This window comes from Osmerus mordax, chromosome 3 (genome assembly GCF_038355195.1).
Source record: "Osmerus mordax isolate fOsmMor3 chromosome 3, fOsmMor3.pri, whole genome shotgun sequence".
Lineage (NCBI taxonomy): Eukaryota > Metazoa > Chordata > Actinopteri > Osmeriformes > Osmeridae > Osmerus > Osmerus mordax.
Genome location: NC_090052.1, coordinates 260137 through 274252, shown reverse-complemented (window position 1 = coordinate 274252; position 14116 = coordinate 260137). Strand labels below are relative to the sequence as shown.

At 48.1% G+C, this 14116-nt stretch overlaps 1 protein-coding gene and 1 non-coding gene across 2 annotated transcripts in view; one reads left to right on the top strand and one right to left on the bottom strand.

Annotated features, from left to right (window-relative positions):
- Positions 1-2606: 2606 nt before the first annotated feature.
- trnas-aga (transfer RNA serine (anticodon AGA)) lies at positions 2607-2688 on the bottom strand. The gene has a single exon. It is a non-coding gene; the product is annotated as a tRNA-Ser (tRNA).
- A 4314-nt stretch (positions 2689-7002) lies between these two features.
- bptf (bromodomain PHD finger transcription factor) overlaps positions 7003-14116 on the top strand; it is a 36584-nt gene continuing 29470 nt past the window's right edge. Inside the window, exons 1-9 of the mRNA XM_067231100.1 lie at positions 7003-7655; positions 8795-9611; positions 11236-11462; positions 11830-11922; positions 12378-12518; positions 12612-12706; positions 12893-13224; positions 13377-13508; positions 13584-13713. Coding sequence (XP_067087201.1) covers positions 7172-7655; positions 8795-9611; positions 11236-11462; positions 11830-11922; positions 12378-12518; positions 12612-12706; positions 12893-13224; positions 13377-13508; positions 13584-13713 — 2451 coding nt within the window. The 5' untranslated portion in view covers positions 7003-7171. The remainder of the gene's footprint in view (positions 7656-8794; positions 9612-11235; positions 11463-11829; positions 11923-12377; positions 12519-12611; positions 12707-12892; positions 13225-13376; positions 13509-13583; positions 13714-14116) is intronic.

Genomic DNA, 14116 nt, shown 5'->3' with positions numbered 1-14116 from the left:
CGGGGAGAGGGAAGTCTGGGCCTCCCTGCTTAGGTTGCTGCCCCGCGACCCGACCCCCGGAAAAGCGGAAGATGATAGATGGATGATTCCCCAGTGATTGGGTGGTTGATAATGGGCAACGTTGGGCCCACATTGCTGCAGTGCCCACATTGCTGCAGTCTCCCGGTCGTGTAGATTCACCCTCTACAACATCCAGAAGATCAGGAGATACCTGTCTGAGTATTCCACCCAGCTGCTAGTCCAAGCACTTGTCCTCTCCAAGTTGGACTACTGCAACTCGCTACTCGCCGGTCTCCCAGCATGTGCAACCCGCCCTCTTCAGAGGATTCAGAACGCAGCAGCCCGCCTGGTCTTCAATCTACCCAGACGCTCCCATGTTACCCTGCTCCTCATCTCCCTCCATTGGCTTCCCATCACAGCCCGTATCAGATTCAAGATTCTGGTACTGACCTTCCGAGCGGTGAACGGGACTGCACCCGACTACATCAAGTCTCTCCTCCAGCCTTACACCCCACCCGCCACCTACAGTCTTCTTCTGACAACCGTCTCGTGGTCCCACCTCTCAAGTGTCTGGCCCCCCAATGGTGGAATCACCTCCCCACCTCCATCAGAGACACTGACTGTCTCCCCACCTTCAAGAAAAGGCTAAAGACGCACTTGTTCCGGGAGTACAATGGTACTTAGGAATGATTTGCTGGACCTGATGTTAGTTTCCTCCAGGAAAACAATGACTCTTATTGAGTATTATTGCTCTTGTTGGCTAGTTGTAACTGATTTCACTTCTTGTACTCGCTTTGAATTAAATTATTGTTGCTTGCTTTCCTACAGGTACACTCGTGCACTTTTGAGGTTCATGTTGTTTAATTGTAACTTGTTTAACTACATGCTCTTATGTTTCTTCCCATTGGCACTTATTTGCTTTTCACAATGTAAGCTTCATGTTTTGGCTACCCACAATGTTGTTGGGGCTATCTCCTTGTTTATGATAATTGACCTATGCACTTTTGTAAATCTCTCTCTTGGAAGTCGCTTTGGATAAAAGCGAAATGTAATGTAAACGTGGGTTAGAGCTCCGACTCCAAGTTTGCCGGTAAAAGTGAAATCAACGTCGACACTTTTCCCACTCACTTGTTCTCGAAGTTATTGTATATCGGTCTTTTTTGGAGGTGTTTTGACGGATAGTAAAGTGTAACATTGGTGTTTACTATTAAAGACTGCAATTTCATACTTCTGTTTCATTTTTAATCTTTTTGATTTCATAGAAGATACACGGGCTAGTAAGACGTAACTGTAGGCCTACAGTACAGTAGTCTTTTATCTTGGTTAGCCACCGGTTGTTCTTGGCGTGCGTGTTTGTACAAAGAAAAACATTTTATCATGCATCGATTTCTGATCCCCAAACCATCTACTACTGCCCCTGAGACAAGGGATATTGGATTATTACAAAAAACTCCAGAGTAGGCAGAGCGTGCTGGTCTCGTGGAAGAACTTCCCTGTCTCTCGGTACCAACTTTACCGCTGCTGAGTGTGAAGGCTAGCATGGTTTGAATGACAGCACTCCAATGCAGCCTGTTCTGCAAACGTACCCCATGCGCATTTACAGCCAAGGTTCTCGGGCACTCAACCCAAGTTGGTATCGCTCCCGAACTTGGTTAGAGAGCTAGATGCATGTTCTGCTTCCCCTGTCGAAAATTTGGAGCCAGAAATAATAAAGACATCACTCTCACTAGACAAGGTTTTACCAATTGGAAAACTGCAATGTTTTTTTACATAAAGCTCAAAAAACGAATGAATGCCAATTGTTTTTGTTTAAATAAAAAATTAAAACGTTTTTTTTTTTATGTATTCTACTTTCAATATTTTTTTATTCCTGTTCTTGACTCGATGTGCTCGAAAATTAGGATGAATTACATAAATTCTTATGTAATTCATGTAATTCATTCATTCATACAGTAGGCTCGGCTAGTGTCGTAAGGGGTGAACTAGCCAGTGAACTAGCAAAATAAATGGAAAATGTATATGATGTAGCAATTGGTTTGGGGCTATCTCGTTGTTTATGATCATTGACCTATGCACTTTTTGTAAATCTCTCTATTGGAAGTCGCTTTGGATAAAAGCGCCTGGTAAATGAATACATTTTAAAAAGCGTCTGCTAAATTAAGAAATGTTAACTGCACCCCCAGTCAAAGCAGGCTGCATCCGGCCCTGCTGGTCACCCCTGCTGACAAAGAGATCCACGGAGTGCTGTCACCTCCTACTGGCGGCTACGGTAAGTAATGGGAGGGGACGATGCATGCTTGCCTTGTGCTGTCTACAGTCAAGTTACTGTAACATCTCTCTAATAATGCCAGGAATCTCTGTATATCGTGTGTCTTTTTAATAGTATTTTGAATTAGATTTTAGGGCAGCGAGTTTGTGCACATTGCAAATGTGCACAAACTCTTAGCACCAAATCACCTGCACATCATATTCACCAGCGCGCATCACGGACATGGTCATTAGTGATTACAGTTGTGCATGTTGTATAGAATAACAACAATCGGTGCATGGTATTGTTCTCGTAGCATCAGCACTGCTTAGAAAATAGATATGACACATAAAAATTTCGTTGTCGGCAGGATTCGAACCTGCGCGGGGAGACCCCAATGGATTTCTAGTCCATCGCCTTAACCACTCGGCCACGACAACATAAAACTAAATTGGAAAACGTGACAATTTTCACTTGAAACAAGTTTGAATTAGTTTTAGTTAGGTCTGGTTCGCATGTTATCGCGTGCAATTATACTGAACGTTTGATATCAAGCCCCCCCCGCGCGGAGCAACCGAGGGTTCCTTAGCTAAAAAATCCCTAAAACGTTTCCCATTCATTCTCAATGGTAGTGTTAAACCACTACGGATGTAATATTCTGACGGCCTCTGGTAGTTTTTTGGGCGCTGTTCCGATTTTACCATAGACTCCCATATAATAACATTTTAATATTACATATAGGCCTAATATAAAGAGAGAGGAAACTGTCACTTCATCGAACGAAGGAGCCATGGATTTTTATCAACGATTAAATTCAAGCTTCATCAACATCAAGTGGAAAAAACAGGTAAATCGTTTTGTTTTACATCCAGCTACTCTGCCAATATTGTTTGGAGATGTCACAAAGTGTATATATTAGGATTTAGTTGTGGGAAACTATCGTAACTATATTTTTTATAAAACACTTTCTGAAGTTCGCTACTGTAGCTCACGTAGTCTTAACTGTACAGTAGTCGGCTAATATTTAATATTTTACTTCACATAATATGTTTACTAGTCTAAACACACGGACTGTAGGTTAGACCTATTTAGATCGCTTGCACGTTACTAGTCTGCTAAAATGGACGGTACAGTAGCTTGCTTGATCATGTAATGTTACAGTAGCCAGCAAAACACGGTCTGACTGTATCGAGTAGAATTTGCAAGCTATTCGTACAGCAGCCGGTTAATAACGATAACACGGGTAGTAGGAGGAGGGAATGGTGCGTAAGGAAGAAAAAAAAGAATGTCAATGAAACATTTTCTAACAACTAGACTATTTAGCTCATGGTCTGTATCTAGCAATCTAATAAATTGTGTATAGAGTATGTTACAATAAATGCTTGTGTGTTTGGAGAGGGGAAGTGTCTAGGAATCAAGAAGAGTAGCCTATTACTGAAGTACAGTACCGTTCATATACATCAGCTGTTATCTTCTGATATTGCTCAATTGACATGGGTACATCATGAAGTGTTTTATGAGTAGGCTACTTTGGGAACTGTTGCAGAATTCTGAACTACATTAAATGTGTACCATGTGTGAGAGAGTGGGAGTCAGGTGGCTGAGCGATTAGGGAATTGGGCTAGTAATCTGAAGGTTGCCAGTTCAATTCCCGGCCATGTCAAATGACGTTGTGTCCTTGGGCAAGGCACTTCACCCTACTTGCCTCAGGGGGAATGTCCCTGTACTTACTGTAAGGCGCTCTGGATAAGAGCGTCTGCTAAATGTAAATGTGTATCAGTTTTAGTACTACAGTATATTGTTAAATTGAAACAATGTAGATGAAAGCATTTGTATCACTCTATGCCCACTGTCTTTTGTACAGACCAACATGAAGAAGTTAAATGTTGTCCCAGGAAGGATGCAAGTGTCCTTCAGAAAAGGAAGGCAGCAGATGTGCCACCACAGGGGCTGCTGTGCAGGTGCTGCCACCTTGTCCTAAAACAAGGCCCCGATAGCCACCACATCCACACAGGATTCCAAGGAGTGGCAGCGAAGTATGTATACCGCCCTGCTCAGGTGTTCTCTCTATACCAGGCCCAAGGCATGGAGAAGGGTTTGACCTGGAGGGAGCTATGGAGAAGGGTTTGACCTGGAGGGAGCTATGGAGAAGGGTTTGACCTGGAGGGAGCTATGGAGAAGGGTCTGACCTGGGGGGAGCTATGGAGAAGGGTCTGACCTGGAGGGAGCTATGGAGAAGGGTCTGGCCTGGAGGGAGCTATGGAGAGGGTCTGACCTGGAGGGAGCTATGGAGAAGGTCTGACCTGGAGGGAGCTATGGAGAAGGGTTTGACCTGGAGGGAGCTATGGAGAAGGGTCTGACCTGGAGGGAGCTATGGAGAAGGGTCTGACCTGGGGGGAGCTATGGAGAAGGGTCTGACCTGGAGGGAGCTATGGAGAAGGGTCTGGCCTGGAGGGAGCTATGGAGAGGGTCTGACCTGGGGGGAGCTATGGAGAGGGTCTGGCCTGGAGGGAGCTATGGAGAAGGGTCTGACCTGGAGGGAGCTATGGAGAGGGTCTGACCTGGAGGGAGCTATGGAGAGGGTCTGACCTGGAGGGAGCTATGGAGAAGGGTCTGACCTGGAGGGAGCTATGGAGAGGGTCTGACCTGGAGGGAGCTATGGAGAGGGTCTGACCTGGAGGGAGCTATGGAGAGGGTCTGACCTGGAGGGAGCTATGGAGAGGGTCTGACCTGGAGGGAGCTATGGAGAGGGTCTGACCTGGAGGGAGCTATGGAGAGGGTCTGACCTGGAGGGAGCTATGGAGAGGGTCTGACCTGGAGGGAGCTATGGAGAGGGTCTGACCTGGAGGGAGCTATGGAGAGGGTCTGACCTGGAGGGAGCTACGGAGAGGGTCTGACCTGGAGGGAGCTCAGCCTTGTATGAGACAGAGACATTTAGATTACTGTAAATACTAACCCTAACCCTGTAAATACTAACCCTAACCCTGTAAATACTAACCCTAACCCTAACCCTAAATAGTGGAGTGTACGTAAAGGTGTGTAATCAGTAATGTGCACATAATCTTGTGTTAATAATAGTGTATGAATAATGTGATGTAAATAGTGATGTAACAGAACGGTGTGTTAATAATAATTTCCTTTGATCTTGAGACTTTTTTAATAGACAATAATACTGTGTTAATAGTGATATGAATGAATGATGTGTAAAAAGTGTTTTGCTTTTGTGTAAATAGTGTTTTGCCTTTGATCTTGAGACTTTAATAAACTATAAAACAAAGTTCAGATTTCAGTATGAGTCTTGGATTTATTGGTATGATCTATCCGAACACACAAACCCATTGTGGATGACTAAAGTTTCTTATTTTGACTGACTTGATTACTTGACCAATGTAACCTCAATAAAGAGCATGACAATCGGATTGGAATTACCTATGTGCTCAAGAAGTCTCTTATATACACGACTTGAAAGCACCAAGTCAATGAAGACATTACATTACGTCATTTAGCAGACGCTCTTATCCAGAGCAACTTACAGTAAGTACAGGGACATTCCCCCGAGGCAAGTAGGGTGAAGTGCCTTGCCCAAGGACACAACGTCAGTTTGCATGACCGGGAATCGAACTGGCAACCTTCGGATTACTAGCCCGATTCCCTCACCGCTCAGCCACCAGACTCCCTGACAGTTGCCAAGTACAAGTTCAAAACAAAATCTAAGTATTTATTACAGATCTGTAAGGTGCAGGTGTCTGATACACTCAAGCTGAGCATCTCAAAGGACTGGACAAAGAATACAGGAATGAAGGGCAGTTAAATAGTATCACAATATGGGATGTTTTACTCTCACTAGAAATGTCAGGGGGTGATAATCAACAATGCTTTGCAAGCACAGACAGAAGACGCTGCATTCATGGTGCTGGATAGCTGGTGTTTAGTCTTTAGATCGGGCTCCTAGAAATGACCTTGACGTTTCTCCTATTTTTCTCATTCAAAGTTGCCTGGCGCTATACACTTTGGTAACATTGTGACCTCTGACCTACAATCTAGTGTCACAGACAATGATACAAGCAACATCATTCATAGATAGGCATATTTCTCTCCTGGACATGACCAAATGTCATGTTCTCATGAGCTAATATGGCAGGGTATAGATCAAACATTGTTTATTATATTCAGAACATTATAAAATTAATATAGTAATCATTATTTGTAATCTTTATTGTTGTTAATTGATTCAGTGGTTAAGTACAGACCTTTTAACTACATAACAATAACTACATAGACAAATTGTAAAGAAGTGAATTTCAAACTTCAATATTTGAAGTGTAAGTCCATTTTGATTATAAACCAGATCAGCACTTAAAAAGGAATCTCCCTTCAGGGTATTGAACCCTGATCTCCGGCATGATACAGAACAGTCACTTGAGATGTTGTTTTTTTCGTTACACCTATACGCGACTGGCCACCCTTCGGCGAGAGTGGTAAATGCAACTATACAGCCAGGAGCACAATATTATGCGTGTGGCATTAAAGCATACACATTCTACCCAGCGCCTGCTGTACAGTGGACATTTAACATTTATTTGGTTTGAAGACTGATGCCCAAGCATGACGTGTTTGAAAACTAACTTGCTTCCTGCTTCACTTCGCTGAACTTGCTAGAAGAACGGGTACCACGTGACGCCTAGGGCCTCCGGTCTGTTTTCCTCTAGTGTCGGAGAGAAGAAAGATGGCGACTGCATGCAATCGTAAACGGAACGCTGTTCATTCGTTTTGAGCGTTACCACTCAAACCAAAACCGGGGATTCACGGGACTACAGCTTCGACACCTTAACAAGACAAGCTTTCCTACGGTGCCCGTTTCCTGGGCTCTGTTTAAACTGAATAAAGCTACAATTGATACTAACAATCCCAGGTTTATCCAGCATGAGGGGGAGGAGAGGCAGGCCGCCCAAAACCCCGCCGGCCGAGGAGGCTTGCACCGGGCCGGTAAGAGGTCTGAGACCTCGCCGAGCGGTGCGGGAGAAGCCGAGCAGCAGTCCCGAACCCGAGCTTGAGAGCCCCAAGAGAGGCCGTGCCAGCACGCGGGGCAAAAGGAAGGCACGGGCATCATCGGCGGGCAGGGGCAAAGGGAGAGGCCGGGTTAAAGGTGGCAGAGGCAGGAGCAGGAGGACTGTGGCAGGATCGGTGGTCTATGATGACCACGAGAGCGATGAGGAAGACGATGCCGTGAGTTTGAGATCTGAAGAGGAAGAGTTTGTTGAAGAGGACCCTGTAACAGACGTGGAAGAGGAGACGGTTAACGAGGAGTCTGACTGCCTTGAAGACGTTCTCGAGGAGGATGGTGATGATGCTAGCTTCTGCACCGACAGCAGCTTTCGTAGCCAAAGCACTCTCGCCAGTACTCCAGGTAAGCACACAGTAGCGCGTTAAGCGCTAGAGGTTAAAATCACAATGCGATGAGACTTTAAGTCAACGTCTTAACGTGTAGTTACTTGACAGTTACTTTTCGAGGAGAGCAGGAAGCTGTATCTTTGTTGTTCAAAATGGAGAATGTCGTGTTTGAGCGAGACTACTACGGGGGCCTTGCTAGAACCCGAGTTGCTGCAGAGATGCGCGGCCGTAGCTTTAGGGCGCGAGAGCCCCTGTTATCCACTTAACCATCCCGTTAAGACCCATTTTCAGATGTAGGCTACACCACGTGTAATGATGGACAATTCTTTGTAAAACATATTGCAATTGCGTAAGCGTCATTGACGCTAACTGGTCAAAGTAGCTAGCCAATGCTACAAATGATCTATACACCAATTATGATCACGAGATTATCTATTCTAGTAAAACGCCAAGATATAATGAGAAAGTAACAATTCCAAACGGAGCGTGTCAAATCACGACACCGTTTCCTATCAGGGACGTGCCAGGGTGCTTTGCGAGCTACAATGCTACCGTAGTTACCTGGAACTTCTTGTGTTAAAATAGAAAAAAAATCCACACCGTTCATAGCCATTTGTGGCTTTATCACGTTCTGTGGTGAATCCATGTAGGGTTTTCCAAGCAGAGTGTATTTGCGGAGCATTTGACGGGCTGGTGTTAATTCCCCGTCTCATCAGAATAATCTAGATGAGGAGACTAGCCGCCGAGCTAGCGGCTAATGACAGAACCACATGGTCTGTGTTTTGAAAACAAGCGCCCTGCCGTTCACCTGGGGCCTCGTGCCACGTCCCAACATCTTCCATCCTCCAAGCGGTATTAACCACAATACAGGACGTGTTTGTCCAAATATGAGGATTTTATCACGTACTTGTTTATAATATCCTTTGGTTTAGGAGTTGATTTTGTTCGTAACAATATAATTTCTAAAGACAAAATTGATAGGACGCTAATACATTCCATGAGCATGGCAGCGCAGCATTTTCATCCCATAATAATGGTGCGGCTCTAACAACGATGACTCACGTGACTAAGTCTGTATCTGCAGACGTGTTTTGTGTGTTTGTCTAACTGACTGCTCTGTGTGTGTGTATATATTGTGTGGTGTGTGTGTGTCAGGCCGTAAGAAGAGGGTGTCCAGAGCGATGTGTCCAGTGTTGGAGGAGAAGAACGTCCCCCCCCTGGTTCTACCCCCCAGCTCAGAGGACCTGCTGCTCCCACCCCCCCTGCTGCTCCCTGTGGCCTCTGTCTACGAGGCCCTTCGCACCTTCTCCTCCGCCCTGCGACTCTCCCCCTTCCTGTTTGAGGACTTTTGCGCGGCGCTGGTGGGACTGGAGCAGGGCCCCCTGCTGGCCGAGACGCACACTGCGCTGCTCAGAGGCATACTGCGGGAGGAGGAGGCCAGCAACACCTGGTTCGGCCCGGCCGACCTGAGGGACAGCGCCAACTCCACCCTGTTCTTCCTGGACGGGATGACGTGGCCCGAGGTGGTGCGGGCTTACTGCGAGAGCGACCGTGAGTTCCACCATGTCCTTCCCCACCAGGAGGGGGAGGGCTATCCCTGTGGACCTCCGGCCAGCAAGGTGAAGGTGCTGCAGTTCCTGGTGGACCAGTTCCTCACTACCAGCCTGGCGCGAGACCAGCTGATTTCCTCAGAGGGAGTGGTTGCCTATGACGACCACTGCCGCGCGTGCCATCGTCTTGGCGACCTGCTGTGCTGCGAGGCGTGCTCGGCTGTGTATCACCTGGAGTGTGTGGTGCCTCCGCTGGCCGCTGTGCCGGAGGACGACTGGCAGTGTGAGGTGTGCGTGGCACACCAGGTGCCGGGCGTGTGTGTGTCTGACGCCCAGCGGTCCAGACCTTACCTCCGCCACGAGCCCCTGGGATATGACCGACACCGCAGGAAGTACTGGTTCCTCAACCGCAGGATTATAGTGTGAGTAGGTCAGGGGTGAGGATGGGTTGGGTATCGTTTAAATGTTATCGATTCCAATCCCGATTCTGGTTTTCGAATACAGTTCTTATCGAAACTTGGTTCAGATTCCAAAAATAGAATGATATAAGAATATAATGTTCTTTTAGCCAGCTCTGATGTGCAAATAGACACAGGAGAATATCCATTGATATTTCTGTGAAAAACTAAGTCTGTTGTTGCTTTCTGTATTTATTCAACAACGTTTGTAGGAGGTTTCATCCGCCCTGTCGCTTGTTCTCCCCGGTTAGGGTTACGGTTGAGTCTTTCACATGGCTACAGGCTGATGGGCTGACTTGACAGCTGAAATATGAAGCCAAATCAAGTCAAATATAGAGCCTACTGCCTCTCCATTTAATTTGGATGCTTTTTGTAGTTATATAGTGTATAGTAGCAAGATGAAGTTAGGAACCAAAGTGAGGAATTGAAATGCGCGTGTCTTATTGAATCCACGGTTCATGTGTGTGTGCAGGGAGGAGGAGGTGTGTGTGGTATTGTACATGTGAAACTGTGTGTGTGTGTGTGCGTGTGCATGGAGGAGGAGGTGTGTGTGGTACTGTACATGTGAAACTGTGTGTGTGTGTGTGCGTGTGCATGGAGGAGGAGGTGTGTGTGGTACTGTACATGTGAAACTGTGTGTGTGTGTGTGTGTGTGTGTGCGTGTGCATGGAGGAGGAGGTGTGTGTGGTATTTATGATGACCACTCGTCCCGCTTTGCGTTGTCGCACAGCATTTTCACCCCTTGTCCCGCACGTTGCATATTTTCGCATATGAATCTTGGTTTTAATTATCATATTAAGAAACATGCATGCGTTCTTTTGCCTTTTTAAGAATGCATTTATTTATTCTTTTTGCGACTTAGTTTTTCAAATTTTTAACAGCGCTTCATCAGAAATAAATACAACAGACGTTTTTTGAAATCCAAAGGTTGAAAAGAAAGGAGTAAACCAATCTGACGGCTGTCAATCAAAATGTGGAGCGGAGATTTGTGTTCCCTGACATGTTATTTTACAATGAAGCATAATACAAATGTTTTTAAGTTAGATAAAAATGATATAACAGTCTCAGGTTATGTGTTAGTTTTGGTAACATGTCCCGCACAAACTTAAAATGATTTGATGGTGGTCATCCCTGTGGTACTGTACATGTGAAACTGTGTGTGTGTGTGTGCAGGGAGGAGGTGTGTGTGTGTGGTACTGTACATGTGAAACTGTGTGTGTGTGTGCAGGGAGGAGGTGTGTGTGTGGTATTGTACATGTGAAACTGTGTGTGTGTGTGTGTGTGTGTGTGTGCAGGGAGGAGGTGTGTGTGTGGTACTGTACATGTGAAACTGTGTGTGTGTGTGTGTGTGCAGGGAGGAGGTGTGTGTGTGGTATTGTACATGTGAAACTGTGTGTGTGTGTGTGTGCAGGGAGGAGGTGTGTGTGTGGTACTGTACATGTGAAACTGTGTGTGTGTGTGTGTGTGTGTGCAGGGAGGAGGTGTGTGTGTGGTACTGTACATGTGAAACTGTGTGTGTGTGTGTGTGTGCAGGGAGGAGGTGTGTGTGTGGTATTGTACATGTGAAACTGTGTGTGTGTGTGTGCAGGGAGGAGGAGGTGTGTGATCTGGAGGCCGGTGGGGGCGTGTGGTACTACAGCACCAGACTGCAGCTGCAGGAACTGCAGTCCCGGCTGGACCCTGCGTACTGGGAGGCCGATCTGGTCTGCAGCCTGGAGGAGCAGATGCAGGAGATCCACCATCACATGGATGTCACCATGGAGCTCACCTGCAATGCCCGCAAACACAACCCTGACTTCCTCTCTGCTGCCGATGGTAACCAGGCCTGTCCCACACACACCTGGGGTCACATGCAGACACACACACACACACACGCATGTAGGGACACACACACGCATGTAGGGACACACACACGCATGTAGGGACACACACACGCATGTAGGGACACACACACACACACGCATGTAGGGACACACACACGCATGTAGGGACACACACACACACACGCATGTAGGGACACACACACACACACGCATGTAGGGACACACACACACACACACACGCATGTAGGGACACACACGCATGTAGGGACACACAGGGACACATGTGGAGGGTGGCGGTAGGTGACCTGATGTGTCTCTGGATAAGAGCGTCTGCTAAATGACTAAATGTCTGTCTGCAGAGGAGGTACAGAAGCGACTGAGGGCCAGAGAGGAGGAGAGGAGACGTGAGGAGGAGAGAGAGAAACTGTCTGGAGAGCAAGACAACACACACGGTATCACACAAGACTATCCTCTTTCTTCCCCCCCTTTCTCTTTCTCTCCCTCTCTCCCCCATCACCCCTCTCTATGTTTCTTTCTCTCTACTTGTCTCCTCTCTCATCTCTTTCACCTCCCCTCTCCCCCCTCTCTCTCTCCCCCCTCTCTCTCTCCCCCCTCTCTCTCTCCCCCTTCTCTCTCTCTCCCCTATCCGCTCTCCTCTCTCTCTCCTCTCCCCCCTCTCTCTCCCCTCTCTCTCTCTCCCCTTATCTCTCTCTCTCCCCTCTCCGCTCTCCCCTCTCTCTCTCCCCCTTCTCTCTCCCCCTTCCCCCCTCTCTCTCTCCCCTCCCCTCTCTCCCCTCTCTCCTCTCCCCCCTCTCCTCTCCGCTCTCCCCTCTCTCTCCCCTCCCTCTCTGAAGATGATGACATGTGCTTCTCTCTCATCCTCTGACTCATGTTTTCTCCTCCACAGAGAAGCAGTTGGAATCAGAGTCCCGTGATGAGAACGACCCTGCACAGCCCCAGTCTGACTCTGCAGGCCCCAGGAGGCCAGAGAAACCAGACTTGTGTGACGGCCTGTCCCAGTCCTCCTTCACCAGCCAGGACGTGTCAGGTATCAAGTCACTCACAGGATTCATTGATCTATAATCGCTATAGAAACAGGAACACACTAATGGTGTGTGCTTGGCGTGCGTGTGTGCATCAGCTGAAGGTCGGGAGCAGGTAAATGGACAGGTGAGCCAGCAAAGGAGTCTGCAGAGCAGCCGAGCAGGAAGCCCCACTCCCCGGGACAGTAAGGAGGTGAGGACACACCTGATCACTTGACACACCTGGGTACCTGGAACCGGTCACATGTATACCTGGCTAGAGGTCACATGTATACCGGGTCTGAGGTCAACTTCACTCTAGCCTGTCTAACCAGTTCTAAAGTCAGGAAGTTCTGCCTGTTGGTACAAATCTGTCATTAACATCCCCGTTTCTCCACAGGCCTCCTCTGCCCTGGCTGCGGGCTCGGCCCAGGGGCAGAGGTTGGCGCAGGATGGCCTGTTCAGGCTGGGCCAGGAGGGGCAGCACCGACAGTACCAGAACCAGTACAACACCAACACACTGGCCCTCAACAAGCACCAGCACCGTGAGGAGCAGGATAAGCGGCGCCATCTATCCCACAAGTTCAGCCTGACACCGGCGGCTGAGTTCCAGTGGAGCGGCTCCGTCCACGGGAGCCAGCCCCAGACCGTGTCCACTCTCAGGCTCACCATCGTGCAGCTGGAGAGCAGCCTGCCGGCCGTGTTCATGCACCCCAACTGGGCCTCGCACAGGTAGGCCTCTAGCACCTGTCCTAGGTAGGGATCTAGCAGCTGTCCTAGGTAGGGATCTAGCAGCTGTGCTAGGTAGGGATCTAGTTCCTGCGCAGGTGGGTTTTCTAGACGGGTTGACCTGTCAGTAGCCAGTGAGATGTCCTGTGTTCCAGGAACAACTGGACCAGGGCGGTGCACATGTGCAGCAAGGCCCGGGAGTTCTCCCTGGCACTCGCCATCTTGGAGTGTGCCATCAAACCCGTCGTCATGCTGCCGGTCTGGAGGGACTCGCTAGGGCACACCAGGTAACCATACACCTGGTAACACACCTGGAATTACATCAGACAACACACCTTCTCACCTGGTAACTGCCCCCCCAGACTGCGTCGTATGACTGCGGTGGAGCGTGAGGAAAAGGAAAAGCTGAAGAAGAAGGAGAAGAAGCTGGAGGATGAGGAGACCATGCAGCAGGCCACATGGGTCAAATACTCCTTCCCTGTCAAACACCAGGTACCACACATGCACACACCAGGTACCACACATGCACACACCAGGTACCACACATGCACACACCAGGTACCACACACCAGGTACCACACATGCACACACCAGGTACCACACATGCACACAAACACCAGGTACCACACATGCACACAAACACCAGGTACCGCACATGCACACACCAGGTACCACACACACGCACACACCAGGTACCACACACACACAAACACCAGGTACCACACACACACACACACCAGGTACCACACATACACACACCAGGTACCACACACACACAAACACCAGGTACCACACACACACCAGGTACCACACACACACACCAGGTACCACACACACACGCACACACACCAGGTACCACACACACACAAACACCAGGTACCACACACACACAAAC